This window comes from Anoplophora glabripennis, unplaced genomic scaffold (genome assembly GCF_000390285.2).
Source record: "Anoplophora glabripennis isolate ALB-LARVAE unplaced genomic scaffold, Agla_2.0 scaffold61, whole genome shotgun sequence".
Classification (NCBI taxonomy): domain Eukaryota; kingdom Metazoa; phylum Arthropoda; class Insecta; order Coleoptera; family Cerambycidae; genus Anoplophora; species Anoplophora glabripennis.
Window position 1 is genome coordinate 128160 of NW_019416237.1, and position 15802 is coordinate 143961.

Consider the following 15802-nt stretch of genomic DNA (forward strand, 5'->3'; position numbering starts at 1 on the left):
AATGGTAATTAAATAAAAATATTTTCTGTTTTATTTCTTTGTATTTACTCTATAATCGGGGCGAATTAGACCAAACATATGCTCGTTTCAAAAATCGGGCCTAACTCGAATTTTATGGGCTTAAAATTAAGCAAAAAATACATGAGATATACTTATCGATTTTGTTCCTGAGGAGCTACAAGGATAGTCTTTTACGAAAGCTTCCAAAATTTTTTTACATTGCAAAATTTTCAGCATTAAATAAAAAGAACAAATTTGACTGAAAACGGATGAAACTACGAAAAGATAACTGTTGGGGTGCTCAACAAATACCCGCATTCTGGACCCCCAATTTTAAAATGGCAGCCTACTGCAAAGTTATAAAGTCGAAAATGCGAGCACGTATATCTTCTGCCCAAGTCAAGATGTCGAAATTCTATAAAAAAGGATCAAAAGGTAATTACATTGTCTCACGTTTGCGAAAATTTAAGATTTTTAAGTTGCAAAATAAAAAAGTTATTAACAAAAAACCAAAAAAAAGAAACGGTAACTAGAGTCCTTATCTCGGCGATTTTTTAATATACAGATTTCAAACCAACTACATTAAAAACGGTATTCTCTGGCTGTTCTATTTAATATTTTGTAATAAACTGGGGCTCATTGTAAAGTAGAAGACTTCCTTTATACGCTAAATTTTTTTTTTTAATGGATTCAACCAAGAAATTACCAAGTATAAACGTGCATTAAAGACAGTGATCCGCGCGGCTGAGCATTAGCCAGGAGAGAGAAACGCTGTGACGTCATAGTGCCTATGCTGTGCCGGTCTTCTCAAAATCCTTACTTAATAAATGGATTGTGGCAATTAGAAAGAAGCTACTGGGATGCTTTTTTTTTAAATCAACTTATTTTTTGCGCTCTTTTGAATAGTGTAAGCCAGCGGTATTCAAACTGTGTTCTGCGGAACCCTGAGGTTCCGCACAACCCCTCTGGGAGTTCCGTGACTCAATAAAAACTTTTTATTTTTATAAGTACACAGCAAGTCGGCTTATAACTTATAAGCTGGCGCAGCGTTCTTCAAATTGGTTACGTCGCCTTTCCCTTGATTTTTGGCTAGAGATTTATAAGGAATATCCTGAAATTGCTGACTGGGCAATAAATGTAAATACCTTTTGCTACATACTACATACATGTGCAAAAAATCATTTTCCACGTACGTCGCGACAAAAACAAAGTATCGCAATGCGCCTAATGCAGAATTTGAAATGCGATTGCACCTTACGACAATAGCACCCGATTTTAACATATAATGTAAAAATATTTAAGCGCATCCCAGTCTCTGATTATATTTAAGTACTCTTTTTTTTTTAATTACTCGATAAATATTTACTTTAGACTTTAGTTTTTAATTTTTACTTAGTGGAATATTTATTTTGTTAATCGAGTATTTATAAGTAAAAAATGTGTTCAAAATTTTTTTTATGTGGGGTTCCTCAAAAATCGAAGTGTTGGCGGGTTCCGCAAGTCATAAAAGTTTGAAGACCCCTGGTGTAAGCAATAGTCTGTGAGTCATTGCCAGACCCAAAAAAGAATTTTTATAGACTTCATGGTTTATTTTGTAATTTCATTATGCTTTCGATGATTTAAAAAGTAAGAAGGCCTTTTTACATATTTAAAAACGAGTCAATTATTTTTTTGGAAAAAGTGATCATAATTTTTCTTTCTTTATTTAATGCTAATTTTGCACATTTTTTCCACCTAATTCACCCAGACTACTATTGCAAGCAGTCAAACTGTTTCTCACATTTATTTTTGTGATATACCTTTGTTTTTTATTTGAAATTGCCGTACATAACCACAGCTGAAGCCATTTTTTATGTGTATTTGTTAACAGGTTGTGATGAGGTGCAATTGAATAAACCAATGGTACAAAAATATTTTATTTAAAATCAAATGATAACATAACTATAAATATATTAATATTTATAATTGTAACACTATTTCTAACATTTATTTTATGGCTGTTGAGCTGACTTGAAGAATGTAATTAATCTTAACTTGTGCAATATTCGAACTCTTTAATTGCTAAGAGGGTTTATTTATTTTAAAAGCTTCTTGTTCAGTTTCCTTATCATTAAAATTATATTTACCACAGTTCGCATTGCTTAGATATACTAAAAAATTAGGATTAGGTACAACAATCTTTAATTCAAATCACAGAAGAACTACGAGTAGAAATAGGAAAATTTGTTTTTCATGTCAAGAGTTACGCATTCGTTATTAATGAAAGTAGTCTAAGTCTAGAATAGCACCCATAATAATACAACTTTCAAAATTTCTGTGATGAACAGTCAATTCAAACCCATTTAATAATACACAGAAAAAAAATTGTGAAATTTCTTTCATCTAACTCGAGAATCGTACTCGTAATTGGATGCAAAATTAACATATAATGGACTGATTTTACTGTTTTTAAAAAATTAAAATTTTGATAGTTGACGAACCACGTGGAAAATACAGTTTGCCCACCAAAATGACAGCATTAGTGCCTTGTTCAGTTTCAGTTTTACAGAAAATTTAAAAAACTATGAAGACATTTAATCATTTTAACAATTTCAAATGTCTTCCACTTAAGTCTTTCTGTAATGGTCGTTATTTGCTCAAATCTGGTAAGAATATAATATAACATAGAAATATAGTCTTTCCGATATCAACTGAAGAACCAAGAGGATGATCGTATGTACCAGGTTCGGTCACTGACACAGCAACTTGGCACTTAAATATTTGAATTTAATTTTTAATAATGTATTTTTTCCCATATTTATTTAGCCATACCCATACCCATATACAGGTCTGGTTGAACTAAACATGGAGGTGGAGAAATGTATACGCCCAGTTGAAGAATGCGAGCGTGGGCAAACGAAATACAAACAGCTGCATTGGGCCACTGGGCAATAAATCTCAGCTGTTGACAAGTGGTTGACAAATTGCCCAGCAGTGCAGAGCAGCAATGCGCAATTTAATGTGATTCAGGTAATACCTTCTATTAATCATTGATATTACAGTCGCGAAAGGGAGAAATAATATTATTACATGGCATTTTAGAGACCTTTTGAAACGGAACAAAACGAAATTTACCGTCGATATAATAAAATTGTTTGGGGACATAAATAATTAAAATATGTTGATAGTCAAATGAGCATATAATAGAAATTTTCTACACATTGTATACAAATTATTATAATTTTTTACCTTTAACAGAAAACTTTTTTAGGGACGCCTATGAAAGTCATTAAATTTTATTGCCAGGCGTTTTTTTACATGTTCAACTGACATCAGAAAGACTATACCAAGTATTGGTGTACAGAGTAGGGTATGTTCTAATCCATGTAAATCAGGACCATTCTTAGGTTTCTTTAAGTTTACAAGTAAATGTAAAAAAAAATTTCCAGGATTCTTATCACATTATCAGTACAATTGTTGGCCAGTCCACGTTGCTTAGATGTATTAAAAAATTAAGATTAGTTCAACAAAAATATCTCTTTAATGTGACATTTGCAAGATAAGGCAGATAACTATGGGAATTTGTCAGTTACCCACAATTTATGATGTAGCTTATCTTGAATTGGTACTTATGACGGATTCCAATTTTTTTTTTTTTTTTTGAATAACCATACAATGATACTATAATCGTATAAGTGTACAGCAAATAATGTCAAAAACTATTACGACTGTGAATTCAGTTTGAGGGATTTACAATAGATAGTGTAACTTATGCTGTAATTGTATCGGACACTTCTGAAACTATATTCAAGTCAAAGCTCTGCTTTACTTTTTCTTATGTGTCATTTAGCTGAAGTGTAAACAATATATTTTTTCTCAGCTCGGTAGATGTTGAATTGCAAACCAATAAAACACCATTTGGGGCGAGGTTTTACTTTTCCCGTTTAATTTAAAGAAAAGTTGCTGAAAGTCATCGAGTGGTTGGAAACAGTGAAAACTTGTAAGTATTGGTTTTGGCATTTTAGAAGTGATGATTCTGAGACTGTTGACAAAGAACGCCCTGACCAAAAATGTTCGAAGATGAAGAATTGGAAGCATTACTCGACCAAGATTCATGTCAACCGCAAGATGGATTTGCTGATTCTCTGAGTGCTGATCGGACAACAGTTTCCAAATGTTTAAATGCACTCGGTATGATTCAAAAGCAAGGAAATTAGGTGTCATATGAATTGAAGTTGAGATGTTGAGCGGCAAATATTCACATGTGAACAGTTGCTTCAACAGCAAAAAAGAAAGGGTTTTTTGTATCGTATCATTACCAGCGATGAAAAATGGATATTCTATGATAATCCTAAGCGTAGAAAACCTTGGGGTTTGCTTGGTCATGCTTCAACATTGAGGACAAGGCCGAATATTCATGGTTCGAAGCTCATGTTCTGTATTTGGTGGGACCAGCTTGGTGTACAGGGCGTTTTTAAATGAAGTAGTAAAAATGGTACCAGTGAATGTAGAGTCAAAAATAAGAGGATTCACATTTTAATTTATTTTCTTTAACATGATGAATACTTGAGACACGAAACTTGGTACGAGCATCCTACTAATAAAGAGACAATTTTTCAATATTTGTTCGATCATTGGCGTATTTTATAAAGGAGTGAAACAGTCAACCCCATTGCAATATTTTATTAGAAATTTTTTATATGAAGGAAATTATTTATTTAAAAATATTTATTGGGAAGACTGATTTATTGCACAACTTTTTTACCTCTTGTAATTTTTCGATAAAACCGATAGTTTTCTAGTAAAAAAATTAGATGCGTCATCATTCACTAAAGGGGTAATTGCGAAAATTTGTAAAAATAAAGTAGGCAGATGTTATAACAAATAAAATGTTATTTATCATATTAATAAATTGACACTTTCTGTCAATAAACTGGTAATTTAATAATAACATTAAGAATAATTTGCTATTAACTAATGAAAAATGTTTGATAACTTATGACTATGGGACATGTATTAGGTAAATAGTACGCGGGAGCGTAAATGGCTCGATCTGTTGTACCGACACCCAACTGTGCCATTTAAATGGATACAGTAGGGAGTGACCTGCTTATTACAGGTACGTGGCATGACTGCCACCCACAGAGGGCGAAGACAATGTTTTAATTGTCAGTGTTGCGAGAAACAACTACTCCAAGGGCTATATGCCCCTACCGGCATTGAATTATACTCGCAACACCTAGTGCAACAGTTAGGATCGTTCGTCAGTTTAACCCACCAGGCACAGACCGGTTTCGGACTTATTAGTCCTCATCAGTGTATCATAGGTGACACAACCGACGAATGATCCAGCTGTTTTGCGTCGTATCGTTACGACAAGAAAATACATTGTACACGGGAGCGCAAATGGCTCCATTAGGTAAAGTTATTTATCTGAAATAAAATTTAATACAAACGAAAAACAAGATATGCAAAATTAAATTTACAGTATATTCTCGAAATAATTTCCATTTTGCTGCAAGCATAACCTAATACGTCTGTTAAAGAAAAAAATTAAAATGTGAATTTCAATCCCCTCCTTTAAGAGGGTATATTGCCTCAGGGGTGCAACATTCATATAAGGTATTTTTACTTCAATCCTCTTATTTTTGGCTCTACATTCGCTGGTACCATATTTGCTACTTCATTTAAAAACACCCTGTATACTATGAGCTGCTTCAACCGAATGAAACCATTACTGATAAAAGCTACCGAACACAAATGATGCATTTAAACTGTGCATTGAAGGAAAAATTGCCGCAATTCGAGCAAAGGGCACGATAAAGTAATTTTTCAACGTGACAACGCTTGACCACATGTTGCACATGAACTCAAAAAATATGATAAAATGGAATGTTTACCCTACTCTGACCTTCATATTCTAGTACTGACCCTAGCAGATACGGATACATTTTTTATGTATTTTCAAATAATCTATATTTATATCCATAGAAATAATATATAAATAAATATTAATCTAAAATAAATAATACTGCAACAAGATATAACGTAGAATCAATGATAAAATATATATTGACTATATAAATAATAAAATCATCAAATACTTTGATGTAGTTGATATTCTTCATTTCTAATCAATTTTATCTGGTGAACTGCTCCTTCCTCATCTATATCAGTTTCTATTATCTCATTATTACTTATGATTTCTTGATCATTAGTCACTTCGCTATTGCTAGTGCTATCACACATTCCACATGCACCAAGAACTACTTCATGGAATAATGAAGGTTGATCCGCACTGATATGATGTCCCGCATTAGCAATGACCTGAAAAACAATAGAAGTATATAAAAACTTACGTAAAAATATTAGTTCCACAGAATTCTCACACTATTACATCAAGAAAAAAGACTTACTGCTATATCCACGTACGACTTAGGTCGTTGTTCTTTTAATATATGTCCAGGTGCTTGAGTTATCCAGGAGTTTTCTCCAAACATTACGGTGATTGGGATATCTTCCCTTATATTATCGAATCTATGTACCATCGGGTTTTTGGCCCACACGAAACTCTTTCTCATATAATGGAAAGCAGTCTCGCCTCTAAAAGAAACAAATGTTTGACAACTATGTAAACTCTAATTAATTTACTTACGATGGGTTTCTAGAATTACATTGGTATATATATTCTGCCATTATGTCTTTGTTTTCTAAAACGCTAGCATATTTTTCAGAAATATCATTTCGTACTTTACGTACTAACCAGGGACCTTCAAAAACATGGTATTTAAGATAAAATATCTCATTAAAAAGGGTTTGCAAAACTATTAAATTTAGACAAGCTCTCTCACTGAAGTAACAGACTGTTATTTTACTCACTACATATTTTGCGAAAAGTTACATATTTTTAGGATACTACATATTTTTTCAATCAAATATTGGCCAATTTATCTCTTGCTGCACTATAATTAAGCAAGTACAGATATCCCGATCATATTTTATCTTTGTCGGACATGTAGTAATGCGGCAAAGTTTATTATATGTATTTGGAAGGTACATTCGCTGAGACAATTGTTTAAATAACTTTCCATCACGCGCGCTCGCTATGGGACTGGAGCGTTGCGCTATGAAAATAACATCACGCTGTTGTACTATCTAGCACTTTCCGTGCACCTAACCCCCTATGCCATAGGTCCCATAACGACTGGCACTTGTGATAGAAAATAGTATGTGCAACTCGTTCGGAAAAGTTGCCATAGCGCCACTTGGGCGCTTTTCACACTCGCTTCGCTCGTGCGTCAACTGTGTCCACGTGGCGCTATTGGCAACTTTTCCCCACTCGTTACACAATGTACTATTATGTACTCATACATAAATAAAAGTATAGAATACACTCGAAGTTGCGCAAATCGTATAATGGCTGCCATTTTTAAATACCTAAAAGCTTGCAAATTTAAGAGAAAGCCGTTTCTTGCTCTAAGAGTGGCAAAATTGTAATGTAAAACTACTTTGTTTTAAAATAATTATTTTAGCTGTTTTATAAAACGTACATAATAAAAAAAATTACTATCCTGGTAAATTTGAAATATTTTTTAAAATCGTTTTAAAAAATCGTTTGTTACTTTATTTTTAAAACACTGAGTTTAATGAATCCCAGTGCCAATGATCTCTGACATGATGATGTTCATATGAACATATCAATCCACCCGATGTGATATAACAGGTCTCTAGGTGGGTAAAAAACAAACTGACAATGTTAATTTGGCAAAACCAGAATGGCCAATATGTTACTGCTTTATTTTAATATATTTATTTTAGTTTTCAGTATATTGGTTTACGAGGTGTTTCTCTGCATGGTGTCTATGTGTCTTTATTTAAAATTTATATTACAGGGTGTTATAAGTTTGACTGCCTTCATTTTAACAGACAATAGAATACAAATAGAAATAGAAATAAACAAAAAAACCTTATATGTCACTTGTAGTTCATTTTTACATACTAATTGTTGTTTATGCATTAAACTTTTTCTCAAATGGACTCCATAATCTTTTTTATACCTACAGAACCTCTTATAAAGGTTTCAAAACCGCAAATATTTTTCTCTTTTCAAGAAGTTAGGGCCTGCTTTCACAAAATTTCCAGTAGCAAACCTCAAATATTCAAACTCATAAATATTTTTAAAATTCCCTGACTATTCCCTGTTTTTTTATGAAGAATAATGAATTCCTTGACTTTTCTCGGTTTTGCCAGTTTTCCCGGCTGCTATGAACCCTGTGTGGGTACTTTAATTATATATTTTTAAAATTCATAATTTGATTAAAAGTTAAGTTCCTGTTTTAAGAGATTCATAAAAATGATGAAACTCCCCAATATTAATACTCCCTGTATTTTGAAAACTGTTAATCTTACGCCCCCATAATATACAACTTTTTTGTTCATTTATGATTACTCTATGTCATGCTGAAGTAATGGCAGTCAAACTTCTTACACCCTGTATAAAAAAAAATCTCAACAACCGCTTGCTCACCATATCATCAAGAAATATTGCTAAACATTGATATTGGTGATCAATGCTCATTTAAAAACTAGACAGCAATAAACTTGCTTACTGACATTTTTTAGTTGTTTACTACTCTAGTATAAGAGCTGCCTGCCTAACAGCTGGTTCATGTTAGAATAGATATTGCAGTTTTTATGCAAAAAATGATGGTTGGCCTGAATTCCCTAAAAAGTTCAAACAATTTCAATTTCACTACAAATTTCTTTGATTTGTGACAGAACTCCGGGTTAACATGTTATTTCTTCGGGATTTCTTTGTTGTGGAAAAATCGTGATTTCTTCAAAAACATTTCCCACATTTCCTGATTTTGTTCTTTTTTTCTGATTGCGTTCTTTTTTTTTTCTTCTTTTTTTAGACATCGAAATCAATTTGTCTCACAGATTTCCTAATTGCATTTTAGGCATCAATTATACAAACGGGTCATGTCTCCGGGTCTGAAATAGATCTGGTAACCCTAAGTGTGTGATAGCAGCAGAATCATTGAAAAAAGCAATTCCCATTAATAGGATTATACAATTCTATAGTTGTATTACCCCACGGTATAGACGGCACTGTTAAAAACAGTTTAAAGTGTTTTAAGTGTGAATCTACAAAACGCTGAATTTAATCTTGTTTTGGCTTATCCAATAGCTTAGCTTATATAACCAATGATCCAGGATAATCCAGAATGACAACAAATGATAAAATTTGGTAAAAATTACCTATAAATATTTTGTAATATTTATTTTTATGTGATAGTACAAGATCTCGACTTAGATCGACCTTCACCCATCGAGTTTTCTAATGAAATTTGAATTTTGATAATATAATGTAGTAATAAACAAAACTTGATTTGGTCTACATCCAATTTCCCTGTACAGCTATTTAAAAAAAAAAATTAAATTATTTTTATTTTCATGAATGTAGGTAGTTATTGAGTTTTTGGATAAATTTATTACCAATCGAAAGTAAAATATGTATACAATATGCCAAAAAGAAGAGTGCCAGAAGAAAGGGCCCAAGCCGGCGGGGCCCAGCCAGGACAAAAGGAGGTCCCACAAAGCGCCTACACTGGCCGCATTTGCGGTCGGGGTAGACGACGGATGGGGCCCACCTACGAAGTCTGTCCAGGCCTACACGAGATGAGGCAGGATAAAGAGGGATAATCCCCCTCGATCCCAAATCATTGAGGCCAATCTCTAGCCATGGAATAATGGCGAGTGTATAACAATATGCCAAAGTTTGGTCGACATTTTTGTTCCTTGCATAAAATCAGGAAGATAGGTATAAACAGGTAACTTTGAATTGAATTGAATTTTGAATTAAATTGAACATGAATTTTTTATTAAGAATAGCTGTGCAGGAAAATTGATTGTCGAGCAAATCAAGTTTTGTTTATTAATACATTATATTATCAAAATTCAAATTTTATTAGAAAACTCGATGGGTGAAGGTCGATCTAAGTCGGATTCTTAGACTATGAACAACAAAATCTACTACTTCTACCTACAAACACTACTTTTATGATTTCTCAAAAATATATTCTATTTACTCTAACATGAACCAACTTTAATTCTGTTATTAATTTGATTAATGAATTCCAATAGTGTTTATATTTAAAGTATGATGGTTTTTCGGATTGTTATGCTTTGGACTATGTACCTATATAGTTGTTGTGTCAGTCACGGTGAGGCATTTGTAGAGTCCCTACCGAAGATGGTAGAATTGCAAAACAATTGGAAACATTGGGTGTGACTAGTTACAAAGGCCACTACAGAATATCTTAGAGGATCACCACAGCTTGAGGAGAGGTTCCGTCTGTAGCAAATTGACAAGTACAAAAGTCGAAATTACAATTAGGGCAAACTTTAGGAATTTTAACAGCTGGTCCGCCCCCACAGAGCCTAGTCTGAGAACAGTAAGGATGGGTCAAAGATTTTTAGCTAAGGCTAGGAAGTGAAAGGAAATGGTGTAGTGAACAGGTACATAGACCACGATATAACAACGGGAAAAACCACATATTTTAAATATCAGCATGGGCTGTGAAAGCCTTGAAACCACTATTCCTAATAATGCTTTGCAATCCTGACAAAACACCAGACATAGAAAACAATACAATACCTATTGGTCCAGCAGCTCTAACTGTGGCTAGGGGATTTAAATGGGATAACGGGTATAACAATACACGCAGAGTTTTTATCCATAAAGGCGCTTCAAACTTGGCAGGCTGTTCTGCAAAACCCCAGGGGTCTGCCAAGATGAGATGTTTTACTCTGTCAGGATAATTTATGGCATAACTTGTAGCTAAATATCCGCCAAAACTGTGTCCCAATAAAATAAAATTTTCAATATCCAATTGTTTACGCCATGCCTCTAAAGACTGAACCATTTGCTGTTCTGCTTCAGTGCCATCGGTACTAAAAGTAGGCCTGGTGGAACGACCAAACCCTGAGGATACAGAACATTCCATAAAATATTAATATTTTACACTTCACAGATACAGTTAATCAGTTACTTTTGCAGTAATAATTATCAGAATGACTATGACTTTTTTTTATATTATCTCTAATTAGAAAAATAAAGTTATATTGAAATGCATGAATTGTTGTAGCAACTAAATAGATCATTATAAGCATATCCACATTAATGATATTTTAAGAATTTTTACTTTCGTATGCTAATTGGCAATATTTTGTCAAATTAAAACCATATATGGTTGACCTACCTAGTAAGTCAATGGCATAAACAGGTCTCTCCTTGGCTAGAGAATCGAAATTGAGACACCAAAAACCTAAAGCTGCTGCAAATCCATGTAACAGAACTATAGGGGTATTTTTTGACTCTTCGTTTAATAAAATGGTCCAAATTTTATCATCAGTACCAACGGTTGGTCCAATGGGAACAAACCAAGTTTTATAGGCAGTTTTTACAACTAAAAAAATAAGAGTATTTAGTATTGTTCTAGATGTTTTATGTAGACATAAAACAGCTTTTTTAAATTTAAAAAAAGCGGGTAGGTACTTAATTTGTCTATTAATTTATTTACCTTGTAGAATTTTCTTTTCCATCTCAACTAATTTGGCTTCAGAAAATTTCGTCCACCCACATTTTTCATTGTACTGCGTTGTATTTTCCATTTTTTTTTACGATCTTTACAATCAACTTATTTATTAATATTAACCCAACATTTTCAAAGTATACAATGACAGTTCACTTCGAGCCAGTATCATTTATCTAGGCTTCGAGCTTCGAAATGCAGATAATTATCTTATTGCGCAACGTATTAAATTGTTACTCAATTTAAATAAATAAATTGATATAAAGGATGACTAAATGATTTGATGGGATGATGATTTGACGTGTTAATTTTGAATGGTATAAAAATAAATAATCTCGATCATGAATGCCAGTAAGGTTGACGTTGACACTTCCGTGTTATGTAGGTATCTATGTATTATCATTATCCATTCGCTCTGCATATTCCTCAAAAGTCAAATCTATTTTCTTTATATTTTGAATAAGAATAAAATATTATGGTAAAAATGTTTGGTACAAATTTTATATTCTATTTCGATTTCGTCTTTGTATGGTAATGGTAGTAGGCAGAAGGAAATTTGCGAAATTAGTTTACGCTAATTTCTTGGAACATTTACGCAAAATACACAACCCGTCAAATAGATGGCGCTCCGTGATGAACAAACCATCTAAAGCCCCTCCTAAAAGACTTCAGACAAATCTATTTTATACATATAAGATCATGTAGTATTAAATATATGTATGTCAATAGGGGATAACTAAACTTATAGGGGACAACTAAATTTAGTGACTTTTAAATAGTGGTTCTTAAATAGTAGTTCCATTAGATTGATACTAGACTTCTTAATACTAGTAGTGATGATTTTTAACGCATCTTTCTCTTATTATGTAGCATATTATTCATCTCACTTAATTAATATATNTTCTTTTGTTTGGGTTTGCGTTTTATAAAAGCTTTGTGATATTTATCACCTTGGTGTCCTGATCGTTTAAATATTTCAACTGTAGGACCTAAGTCTTTAGATGTCAGTTCTTTTTTATACCGGGGCGTCAGTTTGTTACGATTTGAATTTTATATATATATATATATATATATGTTGTAGAGTTTCAATACTTTTTGTAGGTTTTTTGTATCTATTAAATAAATTAAAACGGTGAAAACCACGTCAGATTATTTTGTTTCAACTAATTGCAGCTCCCTCAACCTGTTGTTGCAGTTTAAAGGTCATGATTTGGCCGTTATTGATTTCTCATTGCCAGGCGAATGCCTGGCCTGCTATGATTTTTCATATGGTTTTCAGAAAAACTTGTCAGGGATTAATGGAACAATAACACCATAGGATTGAAGTTATTTAAGAAAAAATATATTTATTCATGCATATTTTTTCGGCTCGATGGACTTAAAAATGCAAAATAAAATGTAGTAATGTACATCTAGGATACCATGATTTATTCAAAACGGAACATGATAGAACTATTCTATTTTCCCAAAGAAAATTGTGTATCAAATTTGACAAATAAATATGTATTGGCTATCTCTTTTCATGGTGATAAACTTTTAAAACAAAGCAAAGTAGAACTGTAATGCCACAAAATCAAAAATGGAACACCTTAGGACAATTCTGCGTTCACAAGAAAAAATTTGTATGAAATTTTGAAAAAAATATTTTTTGGTTCTTACATAAGAGATTGTTGTGCCATTAGTAAACTTTATATCGTTACTGTTATATTAAACTTTTTTACTGTATTACATTTATGGCATCCTATATATGTACCACAAAATGTTGTTGCAGAATATTTAACATAGAATAATCATATGGTGTTATTTTTTTCTATAAAAAATCTAAAATATTTTTCTGAAAAATGCTCTAAAAAAATCATATAGTAGGCTAAGCATTTCTGGCAATATGAACCTAAAAGTTGCGAAATGACGACTTCATAGTCATACCTATAAAAAATAAATAATCTCACTTTTGAATCCACTAGTTTATGTATATTTAAGGCTGGCATTTTATAGACAGAAAATCACACTTTTACTAAGACAATGATAGAACAAGAAAATCCAACTAATCGATAAAAATGTTGAAATACGAGGATTCCTTTCACTTTTCACTGTGAAAGAACACGAGAGCGGCACCCATGTAAACATCAGAATATACCTTCTCTGTTTTGTCGAGAATTTTGTAAAAATAACTATCATTAATTCATGTGTTAATACTTTCATAAAAGCATTGTGCAGGGTAGAATTTAATTTATAGTACCGTACATGATTTTCTGCATATTCAACAGGTTAGGTTCAAGTAAAAATATGCATTTTTTCCTTTATTTTGCACGTATTGTCAACTTGTAGACTGTCCTATACCAAATTTAACATTTTTTATTTTAAATTAAAGGTTTTTTTTGGCCCTACAAGGTGATATTTTTTTCAAAACTCCCAGCCCAAAAGCAAAAATTTTATAAGGGTTAACTTGAAAAAATAATAAAGATACTGTTAGCGAGACCCCTTTGCAAACGCCCCCGAATCCGCCATTGGGCAGGGCAGGAGGCCACATACTTCCTATCCAGTATGTGTTTCTCCCTTTCGCAATTGTAATATAAATGATTGATAGAAGGCAAATAAATTAAAATTACCTGATTCACACCAAATTCCACATTGCAGCACTGCACTGCTGGGCAATTTATGAACCACTTGTCTGATGCGATTTATTGCCCAGTAGCCCAATACAACTATAACGTTTTCTTTTACCCTTTTTTTAACTGAACGTATACATTTCTATCATCAACACGTTTAGTTCGACCAGACCTGTTCATCGGTATGGCTAAATAAATATGGGAACAAGTTTTTCAAATATTTCAATGCCAAATTGCTGCGTAGCAACAGAGCCTGGTACATACCTTGAAGTTATTGGTTCTTCAATTGACTTCGGAAAAACTATATATTANACTTTTTGTAGGTTTTTTGTATCTATTAAATAAATTAAAACGGTGAAAACCACGTCAGATTATTTTGTTTCAACTAATTGCAGCTCCCTCAACCTGTTGTTGCAGTTTAAAGGTCATGATTTGGCCGTTATTGATTTCTCATTGCCAGGCGAATGCCTGGCCTGCTATGATTTTTCATATGGTTTTCAGAAAAACTTGTCAGGGATTAATGGAACAATAACACCATAGGATTGAAGTTATTTAAGAAAAAATATATTTATTCATGCATATTTTTTCGGCTCGATGGACTTAAAAATGCAAAATAAAATGTAGTAATGTACATCTAGGATACCATGATTTATTCAAAACGGAACATGATAGAACTATTCTATTTTCCCAAAGAAAATTGTGTATCAAATTTGACAAATAAATATGTATTGGCTATCTCTTTTCATGGTGATAAACTTTTAAAACAAAGCAAAGTAGAACTGTAATGCCACAAAATCAAAAATGGAACACCTTAGGACAATTCTGCGTTCACAAGAAAAAATTTGTATGAAATTTTGAAAAAAATATTTTTTGGTTCTTACATAAGAGATTGTTGTGCCATTAGTAAACTTTATATCGTTACTGTTATATTAAACTTTTTTACTGTATTACATTTATGGCATCCTATATATGTACCACAAAATGTTGTTGCAGAATATTTAACATAGAATAATCATATGGTGTTATTTTTTTCTATAAAAAATCTAAAATATTTTTCTGAAAAATGCTCTAAAAAAATCATATAGTAGGCTAAGCATTTCTGGCAATATGAACCTAAAAGTTGCGAAATGACGACTTCATAGTCATACCTATAAAAAATAAATAATCTCACTTTTGAATCCACTAGTTTATGTATATTTAAGGCTGGCATTTTATAGACAGAAAATCACACTTTTACTAAGACAATGATAGAACAAGAAAATCCAACTAATCGATAAAAATGTTGAAATACGAGGATTCCTTTCACTTTTCACTGTGAAAGAACACGAGAGCGGCACCCATGTAAACATCAGAATATACCTTCTCTGTTTTGTCGAGAATTTTGTAAAAATAATTATCATTAATTCATGTGTTAATACTTTCATAAAAGCATTGTGCAGGGTAGAATTTAATTTATAGTACCGTACACGATTTTCTGCATATTCAACAGGTTAGGTTCAAGTAAAGATATGCATTTTTTCCTTTATTTTGCACGTATTGTCAACTTGTAGACTGTCCTATACCAAATTTAACATTTTTTATTTTAAATTAGTTTTTTTTTGGCCCTACAAGGTGATA

The 15802-nt window shown here is 32.4% G+C and overlaps 1 protein-coding gene across 1 annotated transcript; it reads right to left on the minus strand.

Moving 5' to 3' along the window:
• Positions 1–6033: 6033 nt before the first annotated feature.
• Positions 6034–11872, minus strand: LOC108917714 (protein ABHD4). Its single transcript, XM_018724453.1, has 6 exons — positions 11565–11872; positions 11244–11450; positions 10640–10966; positions 6635–6749; positions 6396–6582; positions 6034–6306 (listed from the first exon to the last, which is right to left on the minus strand). The coding sequence occupies exons 1-6, from the start codon at positions 11653–11655 to the stop codon at positions 6076–6078; spliced, it is 1158 nt and encodes a 385-aa protein (XP_018579969.1). The 5' UTR covers positions 11656–11872; the 3' UTR covers positions 6034–6075.
• Positions 11873–15802: the final 3930 nt, after the last annotated feature.